The sequence below is a fragment of the Phalaenopsis equestris genome, unplaced genomic scaffold (genome assembly GCF_001263595.1).
Source record: "Phalaenopsis equestris unplaced genomic scaffold, ASM126359v1 Scaffold000468, whole genome shotgun sequence".
Lineage (NCBI taxonomy): Eukaryota > Viridiplantae > Streptophyta > Magnoliopsida > Asparagales > Orchidaceae > Phalaenopsis > Phalaenopsis equestris.
This window is the reverse complement of record NW_018164909.1, coordinates 610,583-623,079: the sequence shown is the minus strand read 5'-3', so window position 1 is coordinate 623,079 and position 12,497 is coordinate 610,583. Positions and strand designations below refer to the sequence as shown.

Genomic DNA, 12,497 nt, shown 5'->3' with positions numbered 1-12,497 from the left:
GTGAGCGGTAGGTGAGATGTGGTAGGTGGCGGTGCCACATTACAAAATTGCCCTTTTACCTTAGTTCATTAATTGGGGGTCAAAATAACAGATTGAGATTACATGTTTATGCTGATCCCTTCATGCTCAATCACGTCATACTAGTATTTTCTAACAAGCAGGACATGGTAAGTTATGCTGATCCTTTCCTTCAATGCCATAACACCTATTTAATACTTCAACTAAGTGTTGTTTTTATTTTTTATTTTTTGACTGATCTGTTTTAAGTTGAATGCTAACTGGCTTTATAACTGGCTTTGGAGAAAAAAAGTTTTCATTTTGAGAAATATTTGATCTTCTTTCCCCTATTTGCAATATCCTTATAATGCTACCATAACCTATTGAAGTGTCTGATTAAATCAGTTTCTTGATGGTAAATAATACATATTGCATAAATTTTATTTATTTACATACTGAAACCTAAACTTTCATGATTTAATACATAACACTCAACTCTTTAATATTACATAAAAAATACTACTATTATTATATTTTTATAAGTGAAATACATCTTGTTATGCATATGTATCTAGATAGCTGAGTACATAGGAATTATGTGGTATGTATTTAAAATTTCCATTACTAATTGCTTCATTCGCTGAAGAAACAAAAATCCAGCAATTATCTATAGCTGACGGAAGATGGCATCTTCTCATTCAAGGATGGATGGGTTGATTGATTATAACTGATTTTTTAAACCATATTCTAAAAACTCTCATTTTTATTCTCTTCAGAAAGGAGCCATGACTCCAATTGAGGTCTGCAAGGGGCTTGGTCTTTATGACCTTAAGAACAAAATATGGCATATTCAAGGCACCTGTGCTCTTAAAGGCGATGACCTATATGATGGTTTGGACTGGTTGGCAAGAAATCTCATTATTACTTTATTTGTAATTTTATTATTATTATTTTTCTTTTTCTTAGCACTTTTGGTACTCACCGCTATGTGAGTGGTGTATTTGCACTTTTGTTATGTTTTGAAGTAAATTCTGTTTCGGAAGTATAAAAAATATTGTCATCACAATACTGTTTTAAACAGTTTTATCAAATAAGGGCAGCAGAGTAATTTTCCAGAAACAGCTGCCCCAAAGCTGTTTTCACACAGCGGCACCAAACAAACAGTCAGCTTCCCTGCAGCAGCAGCTTCTTGGTGTAGAGCAGCTGCAGCTACGGCAAATAGAGTCTTAAACCCTTGCTATGCTTGCTTCTTCAAAATAAGTTTCAGTCGATGCCCTGCTAACAAGATCTCCCGACACTGTTTATTTACCATGAGAGGAACTCTAAACCTAGTCACTTCGTTCAATTTAATGGGAGTAGTTCGACCCTGATTGTTGATCTTGATGAATTGTTAAGTTGAGGGTTTTTGTTTTTTGGCCTGTTGAGTTCGTGGATAGTGTGGGTCTGAGAGGCAAGGAAAGTGTGTTTCCTGGTTGTATGATGACTTCAGCTTGTTCTATGCGTCACTATCGCTCCAAAAGGTGGGTTTGCAAGGTGAATTGTGTCTTCCGTCTTTTAATCTTTCTAGTATTTTCATCCTGACATTATGAATTGGTCGCTTGGGTTTTACTTTTTCTCTTGAAAATTTTGAATGTTGAAGTTGTAGTGATTGGATTGAGTTTCATTTTACTAAGGTTATCTAGGGAATTCAAATCTCATAGCTATATAAGATCATTCTTATAATTTGTGATTAAGCAATTATGGTATGGTAAGTTATCTTGGTTCTTGTCTCTTTTATTGAATGAACGCCTTTGTAGCGGGAAATATGATGTCTTGCTATTTTCTGTTTACTGGATTCTCCGAGTCGTCATTCGGGAGTCCATAAGGCTTATAGAACTGGAAGCAGCTAGGTGCAATGGCTTGTAAAATTGGCACCCCCCTGAATCTCATTTCAATCCAGAATTTTTAGGAAATAACCATTGGCTATAGCTTCGATTTTATTCCTGAACTTGTTATAAGCCCTTTTCTTAATCTCTCCCAAGATTGAGAAATGCAACCCCTTTGCTAGCTTCAGCACATCAATGTGAAGATATCATAATTTAAGACATTTATTTTCAGTTTTTAGCCTTAATAATTATACCATTACTTTCCATCGACAGGGTCAGTTCCCCTTTTCTCTTGAGATTTAAAGCAATGCCAATTTTTTCTACAAGCTGGGTTTTGCACCCTTGCTTTGCTAAACGGTTCAAATGCCTAAAATTAACAATTGAACAATACTTTTTTCATTGAATTTCAAGTGGACTAACTAGATAACAGCTAATGCTAGATTTAGCAAGTTTTTGTTTTTGTTTTCTCTTGCAGTGCTTCTGATAATAACCTAGAATTTACAAGGCATGGAACTACATATCACTTGAGAAAAGGCTATTGCAAATGTCAGGTAAACCCAAACATTATTGTTACCATGTCTACATCTATTTAAGAATAACATTTGAGCATTCTGTGGAAGCTATATAATTCAAAATCACATTGAATGTGTATGGTAGGTTGCTGATTGGTTTTCAAAATTGTCAAAATTTTCAGATTCCAAGTAAACCAAATGGAATAGGTACCGATAATAAATATTCAGGTAATGTTATTAACGAAGATTCAACCAATCGTAACTTCCTTGAGGAATGATGTAAGTTTTTTTTCTTAACCATATTTAACGTGTACTTGTTAGTTTATTGTTTTAAATATTCACTTTATTAACCTTCACTTGTTGATTTGGTGTGATTATATTCATGTGATTGATTGGGTCAACTTAGATTCACTTTCTTGATGATATCGTATCATGAGCGTTGAGAGGTATTTATTGGAAAATAAATCATTGTATTTTATTGTCTTGTAAGAGGGACAATAAATAGCCATAAATGATAATTCACTTAAGAAATGAATAACCAGAATTATATCAACCATTATGAAGATATCTTCCATTGTAATATTTTTCCATTATATTTAAGACCTACTAAATACTTCAAAACTCTCTCCTTTAGTTGGAGAAAGTATGTATATTTTGGAGTTGCTATATGTTACAAAAATGAGCAACAAGTAGATATCCAAGTGCCTTGGTAAAAATATCCACTAGTTATTCTCAACTGGAGACATAGGATTAGTAATTTTCTTGGAAAGTATAACATCTTGTATGAAATGAAAATCTATATTATTATGTGTGGTGTGTTTATAAAATCATAAGATAATAAAGAGCACAATACTTAGTTTTTTCCCTTGAAAGAAAGATGAAAATATCTCCCACAAAGTCTCACGCCGATCCATGCAGCGCTAGAACATTCCCTTACAAATTCTCTAAAAATCCTCTCACCAATCTCTCAAAAAAAGTAGAAATCTACATTTCTATTTCTATTCTAAGATCGCTAAACATTCTCCACATTTTCTCACTCACACACACCCTCACACACACACACGCATGCATATGAGAGGTGTCAACCCCTCTTTTTAAAGAGACACAAATTCCCTCCTTTTTTCTAAGAGAAAAATTTATTCATCCAAAAGACATGTCTCTTCATTTAAGAGTCTTATCCAAGTGTATAGATTCATTGAATTGCTTCATGGGGTGTTTAAATCACTTGGGAGCCTTTTAGAACATAAAAAACTACCAAAAATCGATCCATGACCGTCCCTGGCGCCGTCGGTGTCGTTTTGGTCGCTGTCGGCATCGTTTTCTTGTCGTTTTTCTGCTCTTCAGCACCGCCGGCGCCGGCTCTGGCGCTGTCGGCGCCCACTCTACGCAGCTCCACCATTTTGCTTTGTTTGGCTTCGTTTTAGTTCTGTTTGACTCCGTTTCAGTTGCGTTGTCCTAGCAGATAGACCTACAAAATAAGCATAAAAATAACCTTTTTTTAAAGTTTAATTTCATTTAAAAATATGTGAGAAGTGTAAAAGAAATTAAGAATAGAAAAAATATCGAAATGTGTCAGGACAAAATTTTCTTTCTTGCTCGTTTTTGCTCTAAATTGCATCGTTTTTTCTTCTTTTTCTCTGAAACTCCATTTTCTGTACCTTAAATCAAAAATATACAAAATACCTTCTTTTAAAGTGTAATATCATTGAAAATCAACAAATATAAGCATTAAAAACATATAAAAAATTACACATTTTTTAGGTGTATTAGCCAACACATTTGATTTTTCTGGATGGTACTGAGTATCTAAATCCTAATCTGTGGGGAAATCCAACCATCCCCTTTGCCTCGGGTTCAGTTCTCTCTGAGTAAAAGTATACTTCAAACTCTGGTGGTCAGTGATAATTTTGTATCTAATAATGTACAAATAATTCCTCCATATCTTAAATGCAACCAGAACTGCTGTAAGCTCCAAGTCATGCTTATGATAGTTATTTTCATATATATATATATATATATATAACCCTTCTATGCTGCATAATTATACAACTCACTCCTAAAAGATGCATTGCTGAAAATTTGAAACCTATCAGAACCAGAAGGAATGATCAAAACTGGAGCAGACATTAATCAAGTCTTCAACTTTTGAAAAGCCTCCTCAAAACGAGCTAACCAATAGAATTTCATTGCCTTCTGAGTCAATCTTGATAATGACATATCAATTTATGAGAACCCCTCCACAAATCTCTTCTAATACCCAACCAAACCTAAAATACTTCTGATCTCAGTGACAATAGCAGGTCTTGGAGGATTTGCAATTGTCTTGACCTTATTCTGATCTACAAATATGCCATCTCCACCAATAATGTGCCTAAGAAAAACCAGACTTGTAAGCTAAAATTCACATTTAGAAAGTTTGACATAAAGTTATTCTTCTTCAAAACCTTTAGCATAATATTTAAATGAACTTTATGACTACCTTCTTTACTCAAATAAATTAGGATATCATCTCTAAATACGATTACAAAAGTATCTAAAAACTACTTGATGACCTTTTTCATTAGGTCCATGAAAAGTTCTAAAGCATTTGTTAGTCTAATGACATCACCACGAATTCATAATGCCCGGTCCTAAAAGCCGACTTCACTATGTCATATTTTATAATCCTCAACTGTTGATAACCTGGTCTTATATCAATTTTTAAAAATACAAAAGCCCCCTTTCAACTGATCAATAAAGTAATCAATCCTCGATAGTGGATATTTGTTCTTAACTGTGAGCTTATTTAACTCTCTGTAGTCAATGCACGTCTTGAAGCTCCCATCCATCTTCTTCACAAATAATACTGGAGCTCTCTAAGGTGCAGTGTTAGTCTGATGAACTCTTTAACAAGCAATTCCTATAGCTGAGGCTTCAACTCTTGTAAAAATGTCATTATGTAGGGCACCTTGAATACAGTCTCAGAATCTCGCAAGAGTTCAATAGTGCAATCAATTTCTCGCATTGGTGATAGCCTAGGTAAATAATCAAGGAAGACTTATGGATATTCTCCTACCAATGAAATATCATCCAAAAATTGTATTTCTATTGAAGTATCTACTACTTGAGCAAAAAATTGATTTCCATAATTTAACAATTTAAAAGCTTTCAAACAAGTAATTATCATGGATGTCAATCATCTCTATAAAAAAATTAACTTCTGCCTCCTTAATTATATTTATTCTGACTGTTTTTTTATTGTACCAACGGTGAAAGTTTTTAGACATCAAATCATGCCTAAAATCACATCAAATTCATCCAAAGATAATATAAGTTGTGCATCAAAATTCTTTCCACCAATCATGAGCTTCACCTGATCACATGAACGATTAAACTCCATAAAGGTGACATTCTAAACAATAATATCATAGGCATAGAAATGTATTCAATCACATCACTTTAACCAGTTCATCAGCTGTAAAAGAGTGTGATGCTCTCGAAGCAAATAATATTCATATTGGCCTACTCCAAAAATATATGATATCTATCATTAAAATTATTCATTGAACATTTAGAGTCGACTTATTAATATATTTAAATTCTTATATTGTTTTATGTGAACTGACATAAATTCTATGATGATTAAAGTGCGTTGGGTTAAAATTATCAAAGAGTAAAACATATCTATGATGACATCTAGGGAGTCCTTAGCTTCCTACTGCAAAATTTTATTTACTTTGGGCTGGACACTTTGCTGAGTATATCTTGCACTTGACAGTGATCATAAAGTTTTAACTACCCTCAGTCTTTTCTTGAAATATACAATTAAATTCAATAGTAAGTTTAACTTAGTGAACAATTATAATCTTAGGCTCTGTTTGGCGCAGCTGCAGCTGCGCTATCCCAGGAAGTTACAGTAGGGAAGCTGCTGTGGGGAAACTGTCTGGTTGTTTATTGCAGCTGTGTGAAGACAGCTGTGTGATAGCTGTTTTTGGAAAAAATGATTATTCCGCCCCTGCTTAGTTAAACTTTTTGGAACAGAACAATGACTGTTGTATATATGATATAACAGAAGCAAAAATTCACTTTGTAAAATAAAAATGTAAAAAATATGGTGCATTTCAAATAAAAACTAGTGCATTCCACTTTTAAAATATACATTTATAAAATATGCATGAAAAGGTGCATTTCAATTGTAAAATGTAGGTGAGATTGGTATTCTTCATATAATATTAAAGTTTTGAGTGTCATGCATGTAAATATTAGAATTTAGGTATTACATATGTAAATGCGTAAGAATTGTGTGGTATGCATGTAAATACCCCCAAATAAAAAATAGCAGTAAACACATGGTATAAAGAGCCGAAGAAGCTAAAGCACATCTCTAGGATAGATGATCACATCCACATTCCCATAAAAATCCTTCAAATAAAAGATCTAGCTTTGTGCAACAAAAAATGCCACTTTGAGTAACAATTCGATGTATAATCTACAAAGAGTATTCCTCCAAGTGCAATAAAATAAATTGATGCCAATTCTTTCATGCATTGAATTTTTATAACAAAGTTTATTTCACAATTTTTAATTAAGAACTACTGAGAGAAACAATGTTGAGCTCAATAGCTTTGAAAGCATGAGTAATAGCAGCAATGGAAGACATAACAACATGGAAAATCAATATTATAATGAGCAAAAGGAAAATCAATATTATAATGAGCAAAATTAAAAATTGTCTAACATGAATCAGAATTATTGTCCAACCCAATATCTCTGCTATCACTGCATATCCAAGCCTTAAGAAATTCAGATCACACATAACACCGCCCAATGACATCCATCTTCAATTATTGTCCAACCCAATACCTCTGCTATCACCACATATGCAATAGCTTCCACCATGCAGAGACCAGCAAATCAAAGAAAATACCAGCAGTTGCAGCAGTTACAGGCAGCAGCACAAGTTTAACACCTTATAAGCAGTTAATAACCAAGCATTTGCACACATACCACCCAACTCTCATGTATTAACAGATTTAAGACCTAGATTTTAACTTTTACATTTATAACACCCAAATTTTTCATAGCACATCAACAAAAAAACACCACTCAACTTAAGAAAAAAAATAAAATACACAATTCCATGCATATGTAAGGTAGTATCTATGTAAATATAAATTAAAATCAGAAAATCAGCACACAAATATTGGAAATTAGAAAATCAGCACATATATAATCAAATCCAGGTGTTGCACATGTAGACACATGATAAAATCAGGAAAAATCTGCAACTTTCAACTTTACACATTCGTCCAAAATTATTGAGCTCCTCCCATGGATTCTCAGCTTAGCTTCGTTTTTCTAACCAAATCGTTGAAGAACCAGAATTCACTGAAACAAGCATAAACATAAACAAAATATCATAAATCGAATAGCACAAACACAAAATCCCAAATTAGCTTCTGGAGGCATATTATATAAAATATGCAGAACGAAGAGGCATTTATATCCCCATCTCAAACATATATAATTATTATAAATTACCTATCTCATGAGCCATGTAAACATGCATTAATCATTGAAAGATTTACATACATACCACTCGATTCATATATAACCCATAACACCGCAACAAAGAGGAAGTTGATGAGGATTAGCATTAGTAAAACCCATGACACCATAACAAAGATAGAGTTTCATTAAAGACAAATAGACAGCTAATCAAAATCTCAATAACACAACAAAAAGCATGAAGTTTCAGTACAGATTAATAGAGAGCTCAACACAACTAATCAGAGAAAGCTGCGCTCCTTCCATCCCACCAAAGTTGCAGCAATTAATACATTAAACACCAAAGTTGCAAAGCTTTGCTTTTGGCATGTTACAAAGGTACAACAACTTGAGGTGGCATGACCAAAGTTGCAAAGCTTTGCTTTTGGCATGTTACAAAGGTACAACAACTTGAGGTGGCATGTTACAAAGGTACAACAACATTCACATCCAAGTCAGAATTAACAATGTTCCGTCGGCTTCCAACTCCCTTATCTGATTTCCATTCATTAACGGTTTTCCCCCAATTCAATAATAAATCTGCGAGTTTTGTCTTCTCAATTAATTCTGCAGTGCAAGCCTCTTTAGCATCCTTCACATTTTTCAGAAAATGTATTTTTAATTTGTGCAACTGGCTCATATGTTCGAACTCCCCAATTCTATAACCATTCTCAAATAATTTTGCAGTGCAAGCCTCTCTAGCATCCTTCACATTTTTCAGAAAATGTATTTTTAATTTGTGTAACTCGCTCATATGTTCCAACACCCCAATTCTATAACCATTCTCAAATAAACAAAAGCACGCGAAAATTGTTAGACATCATTTTTTTATGTAAAGTGAAAGGATGCACATAAGTCCAATATTCAAATACTAATGAATCATAAGTATCTTCTTTGGCAATATCCACAAAACTCATAAATACAACAATAGTTCAAGGGTTTTCAATAGTTCTCAGGTATCAAACTAAACAAAAGAAAATAACAAAATAGATAAATATGAAGTTAAAAAAAAATCAGAGTAGCAATATTTTGAATAATATTCAGCTAATAAATTCTCAAATTCTTTATTCACAGGTCTACTATCTCATTAGTTATTCGTTCCCTCAGCTCTGTCATCTCTCTTGCACTTTCCCCATCTACACTGAAGGGGGTGGAAGCCTCAATCTCTTATTCTGTGAAAGAGTGACCTAGACGATATTCAAAGGATTCTGCAGACACATTTTCTTCATCCTCTTCCGCCAAATGGAAGTCGATATTGCTACGGGAATGATGTGTTCTTATATAATTATGGAGAGACATTATAACAAAGACAATTTGTACATGCTTGAATAAATTCTAGGGAGTCATATCACGGAGTATCACCAATTTCTTTTTCCAGACACCAAAAATCCTCTCAATTACACCACGTAGCGATGAATGTCGTTTATTAAATATTTTCTTTCCGCCTCATGTAATGTTGTTTGCACGTGCGAAGTCTTGTATGTGATATCTCGTATCAGGAAATGACTTTAAATACCCTCGTTGCAATGAGTAACCAACATCGACCAAGTAATATTTGTCTAATAAATTGAACAATTAGTAAGAAGATTCAAGTTCTTCATTCAATTAGTTCAATCCCGAGCGTACCTGCAGGTGGATGTGGAAAGTTTCTATTGTGATCCCATGTCGCAGATTTAAAAACTCGACTGTCATGTGTGCTGCCCTCCCAACCAACAATAACAAAAGTAAAACACATGTTAAAGTCGCAGATGACCATGACATTTTGGGTAGGGCTACCACAACGATCGATAAATGCACCTTATCACTATTTGGGATACGTGCGTCAACATGTGTTCCATCAATCACACCAATGCAGTTCTGATGAGTAAATGTTAGGTTTGACATATCATTGCATACACTTACAAAATTAACTATAATGCATCCGAGAGAATACCTTGAAAAATGACATATATCGCGCATCATGTGATATCTTAGTGGGTATCTGCTTAAACTTATAATCTGAGGGTCTGATGACATGAGAGGACAAACTAACAAGTGCCCTCAATCCGATTAAGAAGTATCTGCTTATTTTTTCTGATGAGTGTTGAAATCGCTCCATCACTCATCGCATAGTCTCATTTTGGGATAATATGAACAATGTTATTGTGAGCACCTCACGTGGATTGGTCCTCAAAGATCCATGAAGACCGTGAGATCCTACGAGTAATTCCAGAAGATTGATAAATATTGCCTGAATCATTCAAAGCATATTAGAAAATCGTGATGGGTGCCCCGCAAACAACTTTCCAACCCATTTGTCGCCAATATAAGAAGATGTTATGCATGGCGACCAATCAATATACGCGTTATAGTACTCGTACATCAAACATATTGCCGTCAGAAACATCCCTCTCCACTTTCTTCTGCGTGTATCCATGTGGGCCTCCATCCGTCTTCTTCTATTTGCATCCATAGTGAAGGGTATCCCTAAATGTTTCTCCTAAATAATTATCATTTATATCAGAGTTTGAGACAATACAAAAAAGAAATGTTTGCAAATAATAAGGAAGGTACAACGGAGTTCACAAGTACAACTCTAGAAAGAAAAAAAATAGATAATGCAGTGTAAATATTCTAATGATAAAAAATATAAAACATCTGAATTGTTCAAACCATCATAAAAACGTCGAATATATGCCACTCTGCAGGCAGCAAACATCTTCACAAAGAAATCCCTACGGATCGGGTCCTCTAGCAATTCTGCTGTGAACAAATACAACTCTTTATCTGCATAAATTTCAGCTGTAGCACTTAGGATTTCAAGTGTCTCCGCGATAGTGCTTGAATAAGAATTCTGACATTCTGCTTTGAAATAAAAAACTACCTCAGATAGCTCGTTTCTGAGGGAAGAAACACCAGATTTTCTTTTATCAACAACCCTTGGACGTTTGGAACGTAAAATGATTTCATATTTGTTCTGATATGGGCTGGGGACATCAGTGAAATCAACTGAACCTCCAAGGGTTCCCAAATTCATGGCATTGCCAGTAAACCCTGCCTTGCATGGGCTACATGCATAGTTACCCGTTGCAACCACTCCCCCAAACATGCGGCCGAGTTTCTCCTCCAATTCAGGCTCAATTCCAGAAAGCTTAAACTTTTTTGCAGCAGACACAACCTTCACAAAATTTGATAAAAACCCAATTAGAATAAAATATAGAGTTATAAAATAAAGAAGTTTACAAACAATGCTCACCGCAAGTCTTTCAGCCCACCATTCCTCAGGTGCATCAACTGTTTGTTTCATTGGATCCCAACCAAAACTGGTAGAACCCCTTTTCAATTCCTTCCAAATTTTCCATTCCTTCTTCATTTGGTCTAACTTATTCTTCATTTGCAACCTGTTGTATTCTGTACCTGTACATTCCTTGAAATTTTTGATAATATTTTGCGACCCTTCTTTATTGAAATGGGTTGTAGGCCTATTTTCTCATTTAATTTCTTTAAGAAAAATATCGCAAAATATTATTTTCGTATCTTTTTTCCACAATACGGGTGTAGTAACCTCTTTAGGCATACTATCCATGTCATTACTATAACAAAACAAAGTCATGAAACACAACAGTAAAATCAATTAGAAAATAGAAAAAAAAAAATCAATTAGAAAGTAGAAAAAAGTAAAGTTTAGGTGTTAGATAAGTAAATACATAGGAATTGGGAGGCAACAAGCATTTGTTGTATAGTAAAAATCGAAAAAATGAGAAACTCTAGCAAGCTAACCTCCCCATGATAGAACTCTTGCAAGATCTGCTCTAAAAGAGACCACAAACCCTCCATTCTATCAACATCAACGAAACAAATGATCCACGTCTCAAATAATCGCAGGACACTTTTATAAAACAAAAAAACAAAAAAGTTTACACTGTTGTGGAAGAAGAAACTTCTCAACTCGCCAAAATTAATTTCAAAACTCTTCTTAGCGGGGAAGAGAGCTCGAAAATAAGGGAAGAAGATGGGATTACCTGCCTCGTGCTTCCTGGATTCGGTCCTGGTCGAGAAAGAAGAACGTGCGCGGCGACACCAGGCGAGGCGAGATGGTAAGGCACGGGAGTAGGCTTCCTGGATTCGGTCCTGGTCGAGAAAGAAAAATGCGCGTGGAGAGGGTTTCCTTGCACTGAGGATTCGGTCCTGACCGAGGAAGAAGAACAAGCGCGGAGAGGGTTTCTTTGCGCCGAGGGTTCGGTCCTAGTCGAGGAAGATGAACGTGTTCGATGAGACGCGATGACGAGGCGCGGGAATAGGCGGGACGGGGGCTTCTTTGCGCCGAGGCCAAAAAAATTATTTGATGTGAAAGCTGGGGCCGCGGGGTGGATAGCGGGCCACCCCGCGACCCTCGCTTTAGCTTCGTTCTGCCGGGAGGTGCCACGAAGTTGTAAAAAACGGCCCCAAACGGAGCTTTAATATGCATTAAATTATTATGTCAATGCTTACATGAATGCCAAGAAAAAAAATGTGATTCATTAGCTTATAAAACCTTAAGCTTTCAATTTAAATTTATTCTTCCTATTTTAGCTCAAGTCTTTATTTTCTTAACCTTCTTAAAATTCATAATAAGATT

General features: G+C 34.9%; 1 protein-coding gene across 3 annotated transcripts; it reads right to left on the bottom strand.

Moving 5' to 3' along the window:
• Nucleotides 1-3,400: 3,400 nt before the first annotated feature.
• Nucleotides 3,401-12,289, bottom strand: LOC110027929. Of its 3 annotated transcripts, none has more exons than XM_020729581.1 (5): nucleotides 11,902-12,289; nucleotides 11,660-11,768; nucleotides 11,136-11,472; nucleotides 10,553-11,057; nucleotides 3,401-3,842 (listed from the first exon to the last, which is right to left on the bottom strand). In XM_020729581.1, the coding sequence occupies exons 3-5, from the start codon at nucleotides 11,271-11,273 to the stop codon at nucleotides 3,757-3,759; spliced, it is 729 nt and encodes a 242-aa protein (XP_020585240.1). In that variant the 5' UTR covers nucleotides 11,274-11,472; nucleotides 11,660-11,768; nucleotides 11,902-12,289; the 3' UTR covers nucleotides 3,401-3,756. The 3 variants fall into 3 exon arrangements, with proteins under 3 accessions (XP_020585240.1, XP_020585241.1, XP_020585242.1); XM_020729582.1 differs by having other exon boundaries at nucleotides 11,660-11,717; XM_020729583.1 differs by lacking the exon at nucleotides 3,401-3,842 and having other exon boundaries at nucleotides 10,511-10,666; nucleotides 10,764-11,057.
• Nucleotides 12,290-12,497: the final 208 nt, after the last annotated feature.

Bases quoted from the DNA above. Each gene is read 5' to 3' on its own strand.
- LOC110027929 (XM_020729581.1), bottom strand. From the start codon at position 11,273: ATGAAGAATAAGTTAGACCAAATGAAGAAGGAATGGAAAATTTGGAAG. The intron at 11,058-11,135 runs GTGAGCATTGTT...AATTTTGTGAAG, and splicing joins GGTGGGCTGAAAGACTTGCG to GTTGTGTCTGCTGCAAAAAA. The intron at 3,843-10,552 runs GTTTGAACAATT...CTTATTTTGTAG, and splicing joins TATTCGACGTTTTTATGATG to GTCTATCTGCTAGGACAACG.